We start from the raw sequence: 20876 nt of genomic DNA, 5'->3' as shown, positions 1-20876 counted from the left end.
GATGCTATTGCATTAGGGAAATCTGTGGCAAAATATCTCTTTAAAGTGTTGAAAAGCAAAGATGTCACCTTGAAGACTAAGGTGCACCTGATTCAAGCCATGGTATTTTCAATCACCTTATATGCATGCAAAAGCTGGACAATGAATAAGGAAGAGCGAAGAAGAGTTGGTGCCTTTGAATTATAGTGTTAGTGAAGAATACTGAATATACCAGGGACTGCCAGAAAAATGAACAAATCTGTCTTGGAAGAAGTACAGCCAGAATGCTCCTTCGAAGTGAGGATGGTGAGATTTGGCCTTATTCATTTTTGATATGTTATCAGGAGGGATCAGTCCCTGGAGAAGGACATCATGCTTGGTAAAATAGAGGGCCAGCTAAAAAGAGGAAGACCCTTAACGAGATGGACTGACATAGTAGCTGCAACAGTAGGCTCAAACATGGCAACAACTGTAAGGATGGTGTGGGACTGGACAGTGTTTCATTTCTTACATGGGGTTGCTATGAGTCGGCACCTAGCAACAACGACAACAAAACACATGAATGTATATATGTATATTTATACACATACATACATATGTGTGTATATATGTATGTCTATATATATGTTGTTGTTAGTTGCCATTGAATCAGTAGAGAGATTTATTTTAAGGAATTGGCTCATGCAATTGGGTGGGCTAGCAAGTCCAAACTTTGTACTGTAGGTAGCAGGCTAGACACTCGGGCAGGATTTCTACGTTACAGTCTCAAGGCAGAATTCCTTCTTCTTCATAAACCTCAAGTATTTCTGCTCTTAAGGCCTTCCACTGATCGGATAAGGCCCACCCACACTGTCAGGCATAATCTCCTCTTCTTAACAACTTCAACTGACTGTGATGTTAATCACACCCATGAAGTATCTTCACAACAATAGCTAGACTAGCGTTTGACCAAACCACTGAGCACCAAAACCCAGCCAAGTCGACACATAAAATCAACCCTTCGTGCCCAACCCCTGAAAACCGGTCACATATTTCCCATAACAAGCAGAGGACCTGTTGTAGGCAGCCTTAGCAGGATGACTTTGCCTTCACCCTCCTGGTATCAGCTGGCACAAGGCCTTTTTAGATATGGGCTGCTTTCTCTGATGAAAGAGACCAGTCCGACTTCTCCAAGGGCAGAGTCAAGCTTGGCCCTGTCTCTGGGTGGCCCAGAGATGTGATTTTAGGGGCTGGGGCACAGGAACTGCCAAGCTCACCACCCAGCATTCCATCACTGTGGCTTCCTTTGTTCATTCTGGAAGGTTTCCGCTTCTTCATAAGTCCTCTTGGGGAAATCTGGCTTTACGTTACCATCTGTTAAGTTACAAATATGTCCCTAGTTTACAGCTCAGTGACAGTCCCTGGGTGGTGCAGATGGCTTGTGCTCATCTATTAACAAAAGGTTGGCGGTTTCAACCCACTCAGTGGCACCACATTAGAAAGGCCTGGAGATCTGCTTCCAAAAGGTCACAGTCACTGAAAACCCTATGAAGTGCACTTCTACTCTGACACAGATGGGGTCACTATGAGTTGGAATCGACTTGATGGTAACTGGTTTATGTTTTCTGGCTTGGAGCCCCATATTGAACAGATGCTCAATAATCTTTGCTAAAAGAGAGAGAAAGTCAGAAAGATGCCACTATTAAGGACAGGTTCTGGCATAGGGACTGGTCCCCGTAAGGGAACTAGCTCAGAGAGGAACTTATTTTCCATGTTAATGTTAAAAAAAAAAAAAAAAAACACCATTGCCGTCAAGTCGATTTCGATTCATAGCGACCCTATGGGACAGAGTAGAACTGCCCCATAGGGTTTCCAAGGAGCGGCTGGTAGATTCAAACTGCTGACATTTTGGTTAGCAGCTGAGCTCTTAAACACCACTATGCCAGGGCTCCATGTTAACATCAAGGCCCCCATGGAGTACAACAGGTATCCCTGTGAACTGACTGGAGACAATGACTAAAATGAGTGAGAAACAGTCATAAGTAAACATCATCTATTTTATTTTGGTCCTCTGGTTTAGCTACTCAGGTACTTACAGGGATAAAGCCTAAAAAATTACTTTTAAAATAAACCACAGGACTAGTGGCCATGACTGTGTCTCTTCCTGTGGCTTTGGCCTTCAGGGCTGTAGCTAAAAGGAGACCTGGTGGCACAGTGGTTAAAGGTCTCAACTGCCAACTGAAAAGTTCGAATCCACCAGCCGCTCCATGGGAGGAAGATGTGGCAGTCTGCTTCCGTAAAGATTACCGCCTCGGAAACCCTATGGGGCAGTTCTGTTCAGTCCTGTAGGGTCGCTATGAGTCGGAATCGACCAGATGGCAACGGGTTTAGTTGTAGCTAAGGACTCAGGAAGTAACCTTAGATTGGCAAGGGATACCTTTCTCAGATAATTCTCCTTAAGGGTCACAAACAGGATATGTCCCTTCCAAAATCACACAGAATCTTTAATTCTTTCCCTTGGAACAAAGTATAAACACTTGTTTTGGAGTCAGGCTCTCCTTAATAAACAGGGTTAGAGGTTACCTGTTCTTCTCACTGCCTGTCCCAGCTCAACTCCTTGACTTCATGCTCATAAATGTCTTTGCAGGACTTTTCTTTCACTCTGGTGGCGCAGTAGTTAAGCACTTGGCTGCTCACCAAAAGGTCGGCAGTTGGACTCCACCAGCCACTCCTTGGAAATCCTATGGGGCAGTTCTACTCAGTCCTATTGGGTCACTATCAGTTGGAATGGACTCAACGGCAATGGGTGGGTCTGGGACTCAACACAACAGACGAGATCAGCTGCTTTGCAAATGCAGTGACCCCATGAATGAGGAAGAGTGTGCTGCCTGTGACAGCCCTGGTACTTTAGCTACTCCTCTGTATAAGCTCCACGCCCCGAAGGTCCCAAAGGAGAACCGCCTCCATTCCTCCTCTGCCCTGCCTTTGCACTGCCTCTCTTTGAGAGCAGTGAGGGCGCGAAGGCTGCGGTGGAATGAGCGTATAGTCCTGGGCTCAGGCCCACTCTGGCCACAATCTCAGTGACCTTGGCAAGCGCAACTTCCTGAGACTCATGGCAACCATCTGTCACTTGTGCAAAGTGCCTGCTATAGATGATCTAGGAAATAGAACTTAACTTCTCTCATCACAGACTCTAACTTCTCTATCTCTACTGTCATTCTGAGAGTTCCTGGGGCCTGGAAAGACCAAAAGGAGCCCTGGGGGTGCAGTGGTTAAGCACTTGGCTGCTAACTGAAAGGTCAGCAGTTCAAACCCACCAGCTGCTCTGTGGGAGAAAGATATGGCACTCTGCTTCTGTAAAGATTAGAGCCTTGGAATCCCTATGGAGCAGTTCTGTGTTGTTCTACAGGGTCGCTGTGAGTTGGAAAGACCAAGACCTTCATGACTGAGGAGAATCATGAGTTCTGTCCGTGATCAGTGAAGTAACTACGTGGAGGCCGGGGCCGTGGGAGAAATGCGAGAAGAATGAAAGAGGAGAGAAACTGCTGGTATTTCCATCAGTGGGCCAGCAGCACCTAGAACACTGATATTTGCACTGCTTACTCCTAGTCACCCAGTTTGTCTTGAAATCTAGATACTTCTAGAAGATTCTAGAAGCAGAAGATGTAAAAGTTTATCATGTGGCCCTTTGTAGGGGGAACTTGGCTCAAAGGGCCATGAGGAAACAACTTGGGTTTCAGAGACTTTTTCTGTGGTGACTCTGGGTGACAACGGCCTTATAATGTTTCTCCTCAAAACAGAAGAGCCCACCCAGTAAGAAGCAGATGAGGAAATTATCAGCAGACATGAGGCAGTGATGGTGCGACTGGTGAAGAGAAGTATGCTGGACCTGGGCTCGTGCTGGCCGTTCCTTTCAGGGGAAAGGGAGACACCGATCCACCTGACCTCATTTAATCCTCTCCAAAGTCCTCTGAGGACACAGATTCTAAGAGGTGGTAGAATTTGCTCAAGGCCTCGCTCTTTACTAGAGAGGTAGGCTGTGTCCATTTGCTGCCAAAGTCCATGTTCTTTCCACTACATCACCTTCCCTCATCGCCTGGAGCAGAAGACTTACCAGTTCAGCACCCTCCAACCAGCATTTCCTGCTTAATGGCAGGAAACCGAAAACGGGACCAGTGTGACACATAAATTTACCTTAAAAATCACCGGATAAAATTTCATCTGTTGTTGCTACCTCCCATGGTATTGAAATTTAAAAAATAGATGAAAAAGTAACAACGTCATGTGTCCTGAAAACCTATTTCATCAGGCAGCATCATCAAATACTTGCTACTGAAGACTTTTCTTGACAAGAATCTTCAAAATGTTTCTCTGCCAAACATGTGGGTCTGTGTAAGGTGTCAAAATAGGAAGAAAATAATAGCCCACAATCCCATCCTTTGGGGATTAAAGGCGCCATTATCTCAAATACTACAGGTTATATAAGCACATTTTAAAGGGTGCATTGTTTCTCCCTCACAATCAGCTAATTGTGCACAAAAAGCTTTTGGGGTAGTAATGTGGTTATTGTGTCTTTGAAATCATGATAAAGATGGCCTTTTTTTTTAAGTCTTAAAGGCCCAAATTTTGTCATTATGAGTCGGAATCCACTTGATGGCAATGTTTTTTTTTTTTTTTTTTAATGAAGCTTGCGGAGCCCTGGTGGTGTAGTGGTTAAGAGGTTAGCTGCTAACCAAAAGGTTGGCAGTTCAAATCTACCACCTGCACCTTAGAAATGCCATGGGGCAGTTCTACTCTGTCCTAAAGGGTTGCTCGGAGTTGGAATTGATTCAACGGCATCAGTTTTTTTTTTTTTTTTGAACCTTGTGTGTTGTGCATATTAACCCAACAACTGATAAAATCTCAGAACATTTTTCATAATGTATCTACCACCAGAGGGATGTTGAGAAAGACATGGTCGCACTGGCCTCATGTGAGGGGCTCCTGCTCAGCTAATGTTGGACTCTGTGCATCTCGTTGTTTTGCAGGTTTGGAGGTGGGCTCACCCCTTAATGAATGGGTTTAGGAATTACCTGTTGCCCTTCTTCACCGCCTGTCCCAGCTAAACTCAGAGAACTAAGATGCTCATGTGGGATGGAATGAGGGCCATCAGTCAACAAGGGGCAATGAGGTGGCTCCGGACAGCCATCCATCGGCCCACCGCATGGCTCAAAATGTACATATTCTCATCTGGTCCCAAGGTTGCAGCACTGAAGCTGCACACACAGAGGGTGGGGACAAAAACTGTGTCCTTCATGTTCACAAGGGAACGTGAGGGAAGTCACAAGCCTAACCACTTTCCCCTCCAGAATTTAAGGGCTTCAGGTTCTAAAGGGCACATGATCGGCTCGTACTCCAGGGAGGGAGTTAAACCCCCTGTAATGGATTGAATTGTGTCCCCCAAAAAATATGTGTCAACTTGGTTAGGCCATGTGTAACTGTCCTCCATTTTGTGATCTTCCTATGTGTTATAAATCATAATCTCTGCTTGTGGTTAAAAGGATTATTCAGGTCACCTCCCTGGTCCAAAAGGGAGTTCCCTGGAGTGTGGCCTGCACCACCTTTTATCTCTCAAGAGATAAAAGGAAAGGGAAGCAAGCAGAGAGTTGGGGAACTCATACCACCAGGAAAGAAGCACCAGGAGCAGAGCCCGTCCTTTGGATCTGGGTTCCCCGCACCTGAGAAGCTCTTCGACCAGGGGAAGACTGATGATAAGACCTTCCTCCAGAGCCAACAGAGAGAAAGCCTTCCCCTGGAGCTGACGTCTAGGACTTATAACCTACTAGACTGCGAGGGAATAAATTTCTCTTTGTTAAAGCCATCCACTGTGGTCTTTGTTACAGCTGCCCTAGATAACTAAGACTACCACCCTTGTCCTCTCTCCTTCCTCCCTGAGGACAGTGAGCACACCCAAAGGCCCACACTCCTGGGGCCCCAGGGACAGGCCTCCTCTGCAGCAGAACCAGCAGAACTGCTCTCTCACCAGCCCTGTGTGAATCCCCTGAAGCCGGAGCTTGTTTAAACTCAACCAGACCACACCCTTCCGCGTGCTTTGACATCAGCGGTGCTCTGAAAACCCACAAATGCACACAAATTGCGTGAGTGTTCCTTCCCCTGCCATTGTGGGGGCAAGGGGTCTTCCGAACGTCCAAATTTAAGTAGCTTCTGAATGTAATTCAAATCAGCTCAGGTGCAAGACAGTTGTTGTCGATTGTACTGTTTCCCCTCAAAAAAGCTGTGCTGAAGTCCTAACCCCTGTATGTGGGGAAACAGGGGTTTCCTTTGTAGGTGTTACCTGTTCACGATGTCATACTGGAGCAGTATGGATCCTACTCCTATATGACTGGACAGAGAGGACACACAGAGAAACAGGGTCACACACACAGCGAAGACACCGGGACAGGATCAATCCAGAAGCAAAGAACGCCAAGGATTGCCGGCAGCTAAGAGAAGCTGGGAAAGAGGCACAGGGCCGTTCCTCTCTCAGGGCCCTCAGAAGGAATCGACTCGGCTGATTCCCTGAACTTAAACTCCTCAACTCCAAAACCGTGAGAAACTAAATTTCTGTTCTTTAAGTCACCCACAAAGTGGTGTCCTGTTTGGGAGCCCTAGGAAGCTAAGACACCAGTGATCACTAATGAAGGCCCCACAACTGCATTAGGGACAGTCCCTTCAGCAGGGCAAAAGTGGCCAGGCTCTCGGGATGCACACAGGCAGGCCCGAGGTTATAAAAACAGGACTCTGGCCTTTCACTCTTTTTCAAGTGTAACATGGATAACTTCAACTTCTATCCGCCCTATAGGCTTGTCTACAAGGGAGAAATAATAACATACATTACCACTTAGGAGACTTGGTGGCGCAGTGGTTAAGAGCTCAGGCTGTTAACCAAAAGGTCAGCAGTTCGAATCCACCAGCCACCTCTTGGAAACCCAATGGGGCAGCTCTACTCTGTCCTACAGGGTTGCTATGAGTTGGAATCAACTTGACGGCAGCTGGTTTTGGTGTTTTATGTACAACTACATTGTGTAGGTTTAAAATGGCGGCATCATGAGCTACATTGTTTGTGTGTGAGAATGAGCTCTGGCTCCTCAGCCTCCCCCTTGCTGATTCAATGGGGGAAGGTGGTATTCAAGGCCAGTTCTGCCTGCTGTTGAGGTCATAAACATTTGCCCTGCTTGTCAAACTTTGTCTGCTGCTGTGTTTACCAGCACCACACCTCGCATTTCTGCCCCTAACCCAACGGGTTCTCACAGTCATAGGCTCAGAGAAATGGGAATCAAGATTAAGTCCTATATACACTTACTACTCCCTTCTCCCTCTGGACAAATGCTATGATAACAGAAAACAGACACAAAGGTGTTTCACTTCTTTTAAATGGGGTGACTGGTCTGGTCATCTGCTTAGACAGGAATTACGAGGTATAGGGTTGATTGTATCAGACTGATAACTATCAGGACAAATGTTATCAAAACCACATCTCTTAACAAGACCTGAATTTCTGCTCCAAGAATGACAACAAATATACAGCCCAAAGACCAACTGCGGGTTCCAGTGACTTGGCCGGGAACATCTGTTGGCCCGTACTGAGATGGCCACAACTACCATAGAGATCTTCAGAAGGCACACAGGGACAACCACTGTTCCTCAGATGCCCTCCACAGCAGGCAAGGATGGAGACACAAGGAGGTGCACTTGCCTTTATGGTTGTGCCAGGGCCAACATCGTGCAGCAGGGACATCTCTGGGGGGCTCCTGGGCAGCCCATCGTCCTCAGAGCTCATGCCGGCATCATCTCCACGCTTGACAGGAAGTCCCCCAAGGGGAGGTGGTGGCCCCATCTTCACATTACATTGTATTTTTAACTAGATTGGAAGAAAGAACGTTTGCTCTTTACTTCATCAGCGATGTTTCTCAACAAACCCTCCTATGTACTCATTCAGGAAATATTTTTGGCATCCGTGCCTGGTGCAGAGGACTGAACTGAAAGAGCCACCAGCTCTCCTGAAGCCATCTTGAAAATGAATGGCTCTAACTTAGCATGAATCAAGACCCAGTCGTAACTAACTTGGTGTATCTTCTGCTGTGTGACGTGCATGCGATAGATCAAATAAAACGAGCAGAAACAATTTAAAAACATCTTTGCCATAATTACCAAGTGACCCTGCCATGTAAAAAGCGTTACCTGAAGAGCTTTGATCCGATCACACACATTTTCTTGGGAAAACACCCGCACAGGCCGAGCAGGGTCCTGTCCTGACTCAGGGAAGAAAATACTGTCGTGTGAGAGGGCCCGGCTGCCCAGTGTGCCCCTCGACTCCCTAGGAGAAAAGAGGCACTGTGAGACTCTGCCCATCTGCAGCTCTACTGACCCCTGGGGTGCCCAGGATGAACGCAAAAGGGCATGTGAGTTAATGGCACGTCCTTACAACAAGCCTTTGCTGCATTTATTTTTTAATTGTCCCTGACTTCCATTTATCTGCACACTGTCAAATACAACAACCAACTCTTAGGAGCCCTGTAGAGACAGGCATTTTCCTGACAGATCTGCAAGTTGGGTGGATTCTTTTCACTAACGGACAAACCAAGGTATGACGAGGCGTGGGCGCCAAGACAGCAGGATGCAGACAGGAAGGGCTGGCAGGCAGCCTCAGCCTGGCCACCTGGGTTCTGTGCAAGTCTGTCATGAATGCCTGGAAAAAGTGAAGTCATTTCTTGTGGGCAAACAAACAGACCCTCTGTAGGCTGGAGGCCGTGTCTGCACAGAAGGCTGAGGGCCTGCCTGATGGACGGATCCCCACAAGGCCCTCCAAAACACACAGCCAGGCTGTGTTTGAAATGAGGATTTCACGTCTGCAAAGCCATGCCCTCTTCTTATTATTCAGTGGTGACCTTACATGAACTGTGCCACCCGACCTCTGGGCCAAGGTCCTGGAGCTAGACAGGGACCCTTCTTTTATCACCATCCCAGCCCCCTCTACAGCACTGAGTTCAAGGCTCTGATTTGGAACTGACTCACAGAGAATTCACAACCTGTCATAAGAGGATGTGGGAAGGAGCTGTCAGGTTTTCCCAGCAGGGATGGTGGCTGAACAATAGGTGGAAGGAGATGATGGAGCCGATGGTGAAGGAATGAAAGCCCATCTCTGCACAACTGGGCATCTTGCGCTGGGCCTACCCTACCAGGCATCCTGTCCCCTGGGGGCAGACAGGCTCTTAGTCGTGGCCCTGCCCACTGCAGATCGAATTGCTTTGGTTAATGGGGCTTTCTTTTCATTCAGCTTCTTTCTGGCCCACAATAGTAAGTCTGCACTTGGGAAACCTACGGATCCCTGAAGGGTGGATCCTCACACTTCCAGGAAGGGATCAAGCGCAGTAAAGGACCCAGGCGCTTCCCGCCATGATCTTAACATAAAGATATACACACACCTGGATCTCCCTCCCACAGTGGACAGACCACGTCCACACCCTTTGGGAATACGAACTCTGCCCCAACACCTCCAGCCTGGGCATAACCGGTCGTTGAGACAGCATGAATGCCATACACACAGGGCCATTCACAACAGCAATATTTATACAAGCAGAAGACTGGGAACAACCCAAATGTCCACCAGTAGGGGTCTGACTGAATAAACTACGGGACACCCATACAATGGCGGTCTCTGCAGCTGACCTGGTGGGTGAGGAAGACCGCCACGGCTACACACTGACACACGGGCACGACCAGGTTCAACAAGGTAAAAACACAACAAAACAAGACAGTGCAGACAGTGTTTACACTCTGCTAGCTCTGTGTGAGAAAGGGGAGTGTGAACACAGGTATGGACTTATATAAATAGATGTGTGTGTTTGCTTAGATTTAAAAAACTCAAATGATAGAAGGATAAACTGAAAAAAACCAACAAACATGGTTTCCTTTCGGGGGGAGGAAAGAACAAAAGGGGGGACAGTCTGCAAAGGGTACAATTTGTCTTTGAAACTATAAAAATGTTTTTACATAATTAAAAGACAAAATTAGATCAAAAAGGGGGAAATAAAACAATTTCTAAAGCTAGCAGGAAAAAAAAAAACCCGGAAGCCAAAACCCCCCCTAAAAGCATAAAAAAAACTAGAAATAAACCTAATTATATGTCAGGCTGTGGGCATAATCACACAGAGAAAAGACTTATTTCAAGTGATTTTAAAACATGGTATTTTGACTCTGCATCTAGCATGGGATAAATTCTGAGAACAAAAAATTACCATGATACCAAGTTGTCCTCAACCACTTTAGTCATAGCAATACTGATGTTGTTCCGAAATTTTTGTAAGTATAGGAAAAAACAAAAAAAGTATACTGTAGGGTAAAGAAAATAAATTATCTTGTTACTAACATTAGAAGCCAAGGCTTCTCGCATAAAAGAAGATTGAAATAAAGAATTAAACAATTTAGTAAAAATTTTGCCACAAACTGGAAGTATCAGTGAGTTAATCATCTACTTTTCTCTTTAAAAATAAAACCGATTTCCTAGCAATATCCACGGAAACGGTCCAGAAGTGACGACAAGCAAATAGCAGTCATCGCCCCAGCAGCCAGGATAGAGTCTCTAAAAACCATCTCACAATAAAAGGAACCAGGGTCCCTCAAAAAAATGGCTGATGCCAGGTCTGGGCAGGAAATGTGCAAAATAAACCTGGGATTTCTCATTGCGTAAGAGAGCAGGGAAGCTTTCAAAGATAAATGGGATCACGTCAAAAGATCCCAGAAGATAACCTGAAGTGACTACCAATTGCCTAAAGTAAGATAATTTCGGCATAAAAAATGAATGAAGACTGCCATGGGCTAAAGCAAGTCAAATAAAAGAAAATCTATGTATTCACTATGATATTTGGGGAAAAAATTAAATGCAAAGAAACCTCATTGGTCACTAATGGAAGCTGCTGGGGTACCAGGTCATCATTTTGAAGGTGAACTGACAGAAGGAAGACCAAGACTTTCCCGTACAAACTGTATTTCAGCGCAGCCAAACTGTTGCTGAGAAAAGGTTCTTCACAGAAAAATTCCAGCTAGCAAATGCATAATGAAGGACAGAATGAGAAAACCGCCATTTTGCAGTGAAAGAACAGATCTAGGCAATAGCCATCAGAGGACGCTAAAGCCATTCGCTGAAGGTTGTTGAGAGCAGCCCGACATCCCCCGATGGGTCCTGTCACTGGAAGTGGGTCAACCACTCTTGATGGATGTGACAGGAAGTATCCAGCACCATCTTATGAATTTTTCTCGCCTCCTCCCCCAAAACTGAACCTTAATCTAATCAAGTCTCTAGATCCATCGGCTAATTTACAAGAAATTCAGAGGCTATAGGAACAAGTTTAATCACATCAAGAGAAAGCTTCCAGCCAAACCCAGGGCAAATGACCCTGCCTCTCCATCAGATCAATGACACGAAACAAGAGGTGGAGCGGTGAGAGGAAATTGCCACACACACATAGATCCACAATAAAGGGCATCAACTTTTTAAACCCACGGGGCTCCACGTGGCTTGCCATCGTCATGTGCCTTGTAAATGGAACGACTTCCACCCTGGCCCTCGGTAATGGATGAGAAGGCTGAGGCAGATGAGCTCAGCTATGGGCTGAACTTGCCACAGAATCTAGAAGGCCTGCAGGCTCTTGCAGAGGTTCAGGAGGGCCTTTGAGACCTTGCCTCCTCCTCCATGCTGCTCTCTAAAAACATGATTTGCACCTTCTGAGCCTCATCATACCCCACCCCCACCCGCCGCCCAGCTTCCGTTCCCAGCATCTATCTCAGCAAACTTTCACCTTAGTTGAGCTCCAGGCCCTGCGAGGTTCAGGGGATATAAAGATGAAAAGAGGCCTGTCTGCCCCTTTCAATGGGCTCAGGTGATGGGGGGAGAGACAAGTGGACAGGTCATTTCACTCCAGCTTACCCTCCAGCCGAGATCTGAGAGTCAGGACCCTCTCCTGTTCCCAGGCCTGTCTCCCCAACACCAGAACTGTGTGTTCTAGTCAAGAGAGGGGGTGTGGGTGGGGTGGGTGGTAGAGCGTCCCTGGGGCTGCTCAAGTGAGAACACCTAAAAATAAGCAGTATAGTCGCTATGAGTTGGAATCGACTAGTCGGCGATGGGTTTTCCGGTTTTTGGTATCAAGGTGAGGAGCCCTGGTGGCACAACAGTGAACCTCTCAGCTGCTAACTGAAAGGTTTGCCATTTGAACCCACCCAGCCACTCTGTGGAAGAAAGACCTGGAGCTCTGCTCCTGTAAAGGTTACAGCCTGGGAAACCCTATGGGCCAGTTCTCTGTCGCATGGGGTCGCTATGTGTCGGAATCGACTCAACAGCACCCAACATTATCAAGGTAACGTCTTCCTCTCCAAGGGTTCCAAGCTATGTATGTACAGTTCACACCCTCCGGGCTTCACAAAGCACAGTGTGGGCCCACCCCGCTTGCTACTATTACCAACCCAGCGCTGTCGAGTCAATTCCGACTCATAGCGACCCTATAGGACAAAGCAGAACTGCCCCATAGAGTTTCCAAGGAGCACCTGGCAGATCTGAACTGCCGACCCTATGGTTAGCTGCCATAGCACTTAATCACTACGCCACCAGGGTTTCCGCTATTATCAGCAAAACAAAAGCCTAACCTTTCCTTTTTAGTCGTTTGGCGCCACCAAGTGGTCAGTGTAATTTCTACGCCTTTAAAAACAGGCAAGGGTGTTACCACATAGGGAGCACTGCATTTAATAAAACAAACAAACAAAAAACCCAAACCCGTCGAGTCAATTCCAACTCATAGCGACCCTACAGGACAGAGGAGAACTGCCCCACAGGGTTTCCAAAGCTGTAATCTTTATGGAAGCAGGCTGCTACACCTCTCTCCCACAGAGAGGCTGGTGGGTTCTAACCACTAACCTTTTGGTTTGCAGCTGAGCGCTTAACCACTGCGCCATCAGGGATCCTTGTTTATATTGTTGGTGGTGGAATAATTTGGAAAAGGATAGTGATAATGGTTACACAACAAGAAGAATGTAATCTATGTCACTGGAGAACATATGCACAAATTGTTGACTTGGTGCATGTTTTATTATGTATATTTTCATCACAATTAAAAAACAAAGTTAAAAACGAACACGTGAGGAGGGAGGGAGAGAGGACAGACCAGCCAGAGACTCAGGCCCTTGTCTCCATCTCGGTCTGTCCCCAACCCTTAGGGCTGTGAAGCCTTCTGAAGAGTTTTATCCTCCAGATTACGAGGTCAATGATGTCGAAAAGAAAACACAAAAGTTGGCATAACAACAGACCTGTTCCATTCGTTTCCTTTTAGTCACAGAAACAATGTCTGAGATAACTGGAGGATATGTACTATAACTATTTTGATGAAATGCAAGTTAAAAAATAAGCATTTGTTCATGAGACGTCCCCAAATTTTCATACCTACTGAGTCTCTTCTTCCTAATGATATTTTAGATGATTTTTCTAAAACTAAATGGCAAGAAACTCTTTTCTTGTTTTTGGTCTCTCTAATGGGAAAATTTTTCTTATTAAATTTTTACTCAGAGTTTAACTTCAGAGATATGCAATTTTCTAGTTCAGTATCCAGGTCCTCAAAAGAGTTTTAAGCCAAATTAAATTAGGGGCCCATATCCTGGTTTATCCTACAGCTGTAGGGCATTGGATAAGTTCCAAAATTTCTCTAAGGCTTGGTGTGCTCGTTAATAAGGTGACATATAATAAATACCTTCTCTTCCACAGTTAGTGTGACTTTTAATAGATACAGCACACAGCAGGTGACCAATAATGCCTTCTCCAACTTTCTCTAACCCTATGTGTGAAAAGACCCTATGTGTGAAAAAACACAATTTCTATGAAAGAACTTCCAATGAAATTACCTAGAAGATAAGTAGGATCAGAAAGCCAGGCAAGCTACCAATTGAGTGAAATGGAAAGTGTGGGTCTGCCTGTGCCCAGACGCCCCCTTGCTTACGTCTCATGGACACACAGGGCAACTTACTCAAGGTCATCCTCTGAGTCATAGCCCACCGGCCCCGACTCAAGGGCAATGGTCTCACTCTTCTCCCGACTTTGTTTCCAGGTGCTACTTCCTGTGGACGAGGGCGATTCTTTCCTCTTCTTCTTCCCAAAGAACTTCTTAAAAGTTTTGAATTTGGATTTCTTCTTTCCTAGACAAACTAGGAAAAAAACAAACAGATAAGCAAAAGCACGTGTCTGTGCGCGTGTGAGAACTCACCAAACATATGTAAGAAGTACACAGGAGGGACAGAAAGCAAGATTTTATCTGTGCATCGATTACGCCCTCCTGAAAAGTCTTTTTTATGTACCAAGGTACCCAGTGCACCATTTTTACACACCTGAAACCCAATCTTGATTTCTGTTTAGTTTGGATATTTAATAAAAAATAAAGTAAGCTTTAGCATGTGATCACAGGATAAAAACACAGGCAACATCCCTGTCACCTGAAATCAAGTTTTCTTTTCTGAAATATACATAAACCAAACCAAATTCGTCGCTGTCAAGTTGATTCCGACTCATAGTCGACCCTACAGGACAGGAAAGAACTACCCCATAGGCTTGCTTTCCAAGGCTGTAATCTTTACGGAAGCAGACTACCAGTGGCTGGTGGGTTCAAACCACTGACCTTTTGGTTAGCAGCCAGGCCTTTACCCATTGCTCCACCAAAAAAGCAAAAACAAAAAGGAAACCCCAGAGCCTCTTAATTTGCATTACCTAGCGGCTAAGCATGTAGCACATTTTTTCATGTGTTTATTTGCCATCCGTATATCTTTTAGGTGAAGCATCTTTTAAACTCTCTGATCACTTTTAAATCGAGTTGTTTTCTTACTGCTGAATGTTGAGAGTTATGAACATATTCTAGATAAAAGTCCTTTTCAAATGTGATTTATAAATATTTTCTCCCAGTCTGTGGCTTGTCTTTTCATTTTCTTAATAGTGTCTTCCACAGAGCAGTTTTAAGTTTTGATGAAGTCCAATTCATCAATTTTTTCTTTTTTGGATTGAACCCCTGGTATAATATCTAAGAATGCTTGCCTAACCCAAGGTCATGAGTATTTTCTCCGGTGTTTTCTTTTAAGGTTTTATAGTTTAAAATTTTGGTCTCTTTAATTTTTATGTAATCTTTGAGGTATAAAGTTCATTTTTCCCCACATACATCCCACTGTTCTAATACCACTTGTTAAAACAACTATCTTTCTCCACTGAATTGCCTTTGCATCTTTGTAAAAAATCAATGACCATATTCGTATGGGTCTATTTTTGGACTCCCTACTCTTCTCTGGAAACCCTGGTGGTATAGTGGTTAAGTACTACAGCTGCTAACCAAAAGGTCAGCAATTCAAATCCACCAGGTGCTCCTTGGAAACCCTATGGGGCAGTTCTACTCTGTCCTATAGGGTTGCTATGAGTTGGAATCAACTCGATGGCAACAGGTTTTATTCTTTTCTATCACCAATGCTATACTGTCTTGATTACTGTAGCTTTACAGCAAGTCTGGAAATCAGGCAGTGTGAGTCCTTCAACTTTGATCTTCTTTAAAACTGTTTAAACTATTTTACTTCTTTTGTTTCTCATATAAATTTTACAATCAGCTTGTTAATATCTGCAAAAAATCCTGAAGGGATTTTGATTGGGATTAAATTGAATCTATAGATCTGTCTGGGAAGAACTAACATCTTAGCAGCACTGAGAATTCCAATCAATAAATATGGTATATCTCTCCATATTTACATCTTCACTGATTTCTTTCAAAAATTAGTTTTATTTTTCAGCATAAAGATCCTGCATATATTTTGTTAGATTTATACTTAAGTATTTAATTTTTTGGTATTATTGTATATGATAGAGCCCTGGTGGCACAGTGGTTAAGAGCTCAGGCTGCTAACCAAAAAGGTCAGCAGTTCAAATCTACCAGCCATTCCTTGGAAGCCCTATGGGGCAGTTCTACTCTGTCTTGTAGGGGCAAGATGAGTCAGAATGGACTCAAAGGCAATGGGCTTGGTTTTGTTTTTTTTTAGTTGTAAACGATATCTCTAAGTATTTCAATTTTTGATTGTTAATTGCTAGTAAACAGAAATACAATTGATTTTTGTGTACTGACCTTGTATCTTGTGACCTTGCTAAACTCCCTTAACAGTCTAGGTGCTCTCATTTTGTATATTTTGTATGATTATGTCATCTGCAAAGAGAGACAGCTTATTTCTTCTTTTCAATGTGTGCATCTTTTTTTATTTTTCTTGCCTTATTGCATTGGCTGGGGACTATGCCACTTTTTGTAGTTTCCTCTTCCTTCCAGATATTTAAAAAAATTTTTATTACCTTCAAATAGTTGTTACATAGTTGTTTTATAGCATATATTTGATAATTCTGACATCTGATGCCTTCAGGTGCCTGTTTCTGCTGGTTCTCACTCATGGTGCCTTGTTTCCTTACATGACTGGTTATTATTGACTTGTAGTGCTTAAAATATTACATAATATTTCCTGTAATAATTTCATAGAAGACACATTCCTTTAAAGACTGTTCACTTCTGTCAGAGACCTGGGGTCACATCCAGTCTAGAAGTATTGTTAACCAAGTTCAAGGGTGAGGGTCTCTCAATTATCCAGGAGACACGAATTCAAGCTACAAATCCTCACAAGGGTCGGCTTATCTGCGGTTCACACTTAATCAGACTGCGTAGCTCCTTTGGCTCCCAGATTACTGTAGTGAGTGTCTTCAATTAGATGCTTCATCTTGTACGGCCCCTGCGCTTTGATGTCTGACCCTCTCCCTCACCTCCCATCCCATGACAACATGAAAATAAAATTCAAATTTACCACGACTGGCAAATGGCCACAGGGCCAAGTGGTGTCTGTGCTCATTTAACTTTCAGTTCTGGACTGGTTATTTCCTACTATCTTGTAAGTATTCTTATTCTTTTAAGAAGTTTTTTTTTTTTAATTCTTATCCAGAATTTTTATTTTTCAATAGAAGGAGGTTGATCTGAATAACCTAGCTCACTATTATTTGAAAACAATTACTTAGTTTCTCTTTTAAAAAAAAAAACAACTGATTCTGCAAGGTGACCTCTATAAGGTGACCCTGTGACTTACAGTATCCAAAACTAGCATTGACTGGGGTTGTTTTAGGCTAATAAAATATTTCCTCGAAGTGTACTTTTTATTCAAAATAAATAATTCAGTGTTCCTTAATACAAGAAATTTTAAAACTCCTTATTTTCTTAGGATTAATTTATAAAACCTTACATTACATTTAGAAACCCTGGTGGTGTAGTGGTTAAGAGTTTGGCTGATAACCAAGAGGTCAGCAGTTCGAATGCACCAGGCGCTCCTTAGATACCCTATGGGGCAGTTCTACTGTGTCCTATAGGGTCACTATGAGCCAGCATCAACTCGATTTCAACAAGTTTGTTTCTTTTTAACCTTAAAAAAATCTACTGAAATGTTATGGAGGAAAAGTGGTCCTAATATGGAATAATAAGAAAAATCTATCTACATGAAATACAATCTTTAATGAAATTTGTATCTGGTGCTAGTGGCTAGCAGCTAGGATGTAATATTTTTGGAGGCTGTCCTTTTGAACTATATCAAAGAAAATCACTATTGATGTTTTGACTTTAAACAAGAGAGAAATGGAGAACTTTGTTACCAAAGTAAGGAGAGTATAAGAGGCTAATCTGGAGAAAAAGAACACTGTGGGGTGATCATTGCATTTTACAACTCTATCAAGACATAAATAGCAATATATGGATAACATCAAACCAATTACGTAACTGGATAACCCTTGGGACATGTTAGTTACGAGATGGTAATCCATGGGCTTTAGCAGAGGATATACTAAAAGTCCCCTGAGAGAATAAAAGGCATAAAAGAGAGGGATCAAAGGCTGTCTCTTGATGTAATGATTTCTTCTGGATGATGAGGCCATCCTGTACTTTGTCCAGCGATATTCTAGGATGATAAATGATTTCATTTGGTCTTTTTTCTTCATTATCAAGTCAATCAAATGCTGATAACATGTTTACCTTTAGGAATGAGGGAAATCACTTCAAAGGTCCTCTTATTTGACTTAAGTAAAAGGAGCGCTGCCTCTAGATGGCAATGAATACTCGGGACCTGCTTCCAAGTGATGATGGGGGTGGGGAGAGTAGCTGAGTGCTCTGTGAACTGAACTGTCATTCTCCACAAAGACAGCCCCCAAAGTCCTGGCTCTGTCAGCCTCTCTTCCTGCCCCACAACCACATGGGGCTTTCCCCGAGCAGTGGCAGCCAGGGTCTTACCTCTGCTGTCCTCCCCAATGCCCTCTGCAGCTTCCCGAAGCTTAACGTCCATCACCCTTGTGGAAATCATGTCCAGCTCACTAAAATAAGATGAAAATTCATGTTAAAGGAACATGTGTAGAAAAAGTTAAAAATTAGTGAGATGGTTGTGGTGACCTCATCTGCTCACTCCCCAGCAAAGACAGAGTCCAGGACCATATGGGCCAAAAACATGCCCGTGGCGGAAAGACTGGTAGTCACGTAAATGTTTATCTGATGGCTGATAGGTGCAATTTAAATGAAAAACAGGTGACTGGGACAAATGCTTCACTAATTTACACGATGCAGATTACGTTACTCCTTTAAAAAAAAAGTTTCTCAAGTTATAAGAAAATTATGTTTTTCTCTTGTTCATTACAGAAAGTTTAGAAAATACAGAGACTGAAAGCCACCCACCAATCAAGGTCAACCACAGTTAACATTTTAGTCTATTTTCTTAAAATATTTTTTTGATGCAGATATTTGTATGTACACGTACACACACTATGTTACAGAGCTTGGCTTCCCGATTGTCTCACTTGTAATACACCATCTTATTCAAATTTTCACAAACGCTGTTTTAATGGACGCGTGATATGTTAATGTTAGCTGCACCATCATTTATGTGTATTAAGTTTCTTTTTCAAATTTTTTATTACGAAAATTTTTCAAACAGATATAAAAGTGGAGATATAAACTTACGGCCGCTCTTGCTTCATCTTTATCTTCTCTCTCCACGACCACCATATTATTTCAAAACAAATTATCCAGAACACCCCTGGTGGTGCAGTGGTTAAGAGCGTAGCTGCTAGGTCTGCAGTTCAAATATACCAGCCGCTCCTTGGTAACTCTATGGGGCAGTTCTACTCTGTCCTATAGGGTTGCTATGAGTCGGAATCGACTCAAGGGCAACAGTTTGGTTTGGTTTTGGGTTATTATCGTTAATCCACATGGGTTTAGTTTCTTCCTAAATAAAAAAAATCTGTGACTCTTCATGGAATCCAATGAATGATTACTGTTGTCTCTGTTTTCAAGAGCTGACGTTTGAAACAGCGCCCTCTGCCCCACAAGCGCTCACACACCGTTTATTTAGAAAGCTATTTCCTACTGGAAATTCCTATGAATCTGACACTGAAAGAGGGGAGTTTCCACCATTTAATTAATTAACACTTACCACTTGTACGCAGCACATAATGGGAAATGATGGGAGAAATACAAAGAAAACATTTAGTAGAGAAATGGACTCACAGGTCTATACCAGAGTCGGGTCTGATATTAATTTCAATAAGTTCATCCTCCCTACCAGCCAATTCCTTAAAAGCCGACAAAAGCTTCACCAGCTTCTGTTCTCAATTTTCATATGGTTTGGCTTTGTCAAAATGGCTGGTTTTGTGTCCTCTCTGCCAAAAACTCCATGTTGGAACTTCACCAAGTAATTTTCCCCATGTTCATGGGGAAAACATACAAAATGAAGGTTGGACTTCAAGCAGTATTTTTTCAAATTCTCAGCCACAGTTTTAGGCTGGGGAGAGGATATCCCTTCATTCATCATCCGTGGTAACCGTCCAGGTAACAGAAGACACTGTCAAAGAGGACGGTGATTTATAACACTTCTAAGCAGGGAAACAAAACACACAGAGGTGGTGACACAACCGAAATGCCCGAGTGTTCCAAAACGTCAAGTCCACCGTCCCCCAATATACCTTAGTGTTAGTCAGCAATCTCCTGACCCCTCAAGTCCACCGTCCCCCAATATACCTTAGTGTTAGTCAGCAATCTCCTGACCCCTCAAGTCCACCGTCCCCCAATATACCTTAGTGTTAGTCAGCAATCTCCTGACCCCTCAAGTCCACCGTCCCCCAATATACCTTAGTGTTAGTCAGCAATCTCCTGACCCCTCAAGTCCACCGTCCCCCAATATACCTTAGTGTTAGTCAGCAATCTCCTGACCCCTCAAGTCCACCGTCCCCCAATATACCTTAGCGTTAGTCAGCAATCTCCTGACCCCTCAAGTCCACCGTCCCCCAATATACCTTAGTGTTACTCAGCAATCTCCTGACCCCTCAGTGGACTGATGTTCAACGTATTATGCCGAACAGTATTATGAGTGGGTCAGGGGAGGGCAGCTACCAGGGCATTTAATGGGAGATGCAGTGGAAAAAGAAGGCAGGAAAACATAAGGAGCAAAAGGGAGAGTGAAAATGGTGAGGGTTCCTGCCGTCACCAATTATTACCTTGGGTATCATCTCCTAAGGTTGCCAGTGAGCCAGAAAGTAGACGTTCAAAAGCTTTCTGCTGCCTCAGTGTGGAGCTAACCACAATTGCAATTACTTGTCAAGCACACAGTACATATGATCTGAATTATCTCATTTAATCCCCAAGAACTCTTAGCATTCCCATTTTGGAGATGAGAACACTGAATATTGTTGTTGTTGTTAGTGGCTGTCTTAGTTATCTAGTGCCGATATAACAGAACTATCACAAGTGGATGGCTTTAACAAACCGAAATTTATTCTCTCACAGTTAAGGAAGCTAGGAGGCTGAAATCAGAGT

The 20876-nt window shown here is 43.8% G+C and overlaps 1 protein-coding gene across 9 annotated transcripts in view; it reads right to left on the bottom strand.

Moving 5' to 3' along the window:
* The window catches only part of CRACDL (CRACD like), a 180316-nt gene that overhangs the window by 43020 nt on the left and 116420 nt on the right, over positions 1 to 20876 (bottom strand). For all 9 annotated transcript variants that reach the window (XM_049856555.1, XM_049856552.1, XM_049856549.1 and 6 more), the window contains 4 exons: positions 18306 to 18385; positions 14004 to 14181; positions 8179 to 8314; positions 7694 to 7858 (listed from right to left, as the gene is read on the bottom strand). In XM_049856555.1, coding sequence (XP_049712512.1) covers positions 7694 to 7858; positions 8179 to 8314; positions 14004 to 14181; positions 18306 to 18375 — 549 coding nt within the window. In that variant the 5' untranslated portion in view covers positions 18376 to 18385. The remainder of the gene's footprint in view (positions 1 to 7693; positions 7859 to 8178; positions 8315 to 14003; positions 14182 to 18305; positions 18386 to 20876) is intronic.

This window comes from Elephas maximus, chromosome 17 (assembly GCF_024166365.1).
Source record: "Elephas maximus indicus isolate mEleMax1 chromosome 17, mEleMax1 primary haplotype, whole genome shotgun sequence".
Lineage (NCBI taxonomy): Eukaryota > Metazoa > Chordata > Mammalia > Proboscidea > Elephantidae > Elephas > Elephas maximus.
Note: the sequence above shows the minus strand (reverse complement) of the source record. Positions and strands in the feature narration are given on the sequence as shown.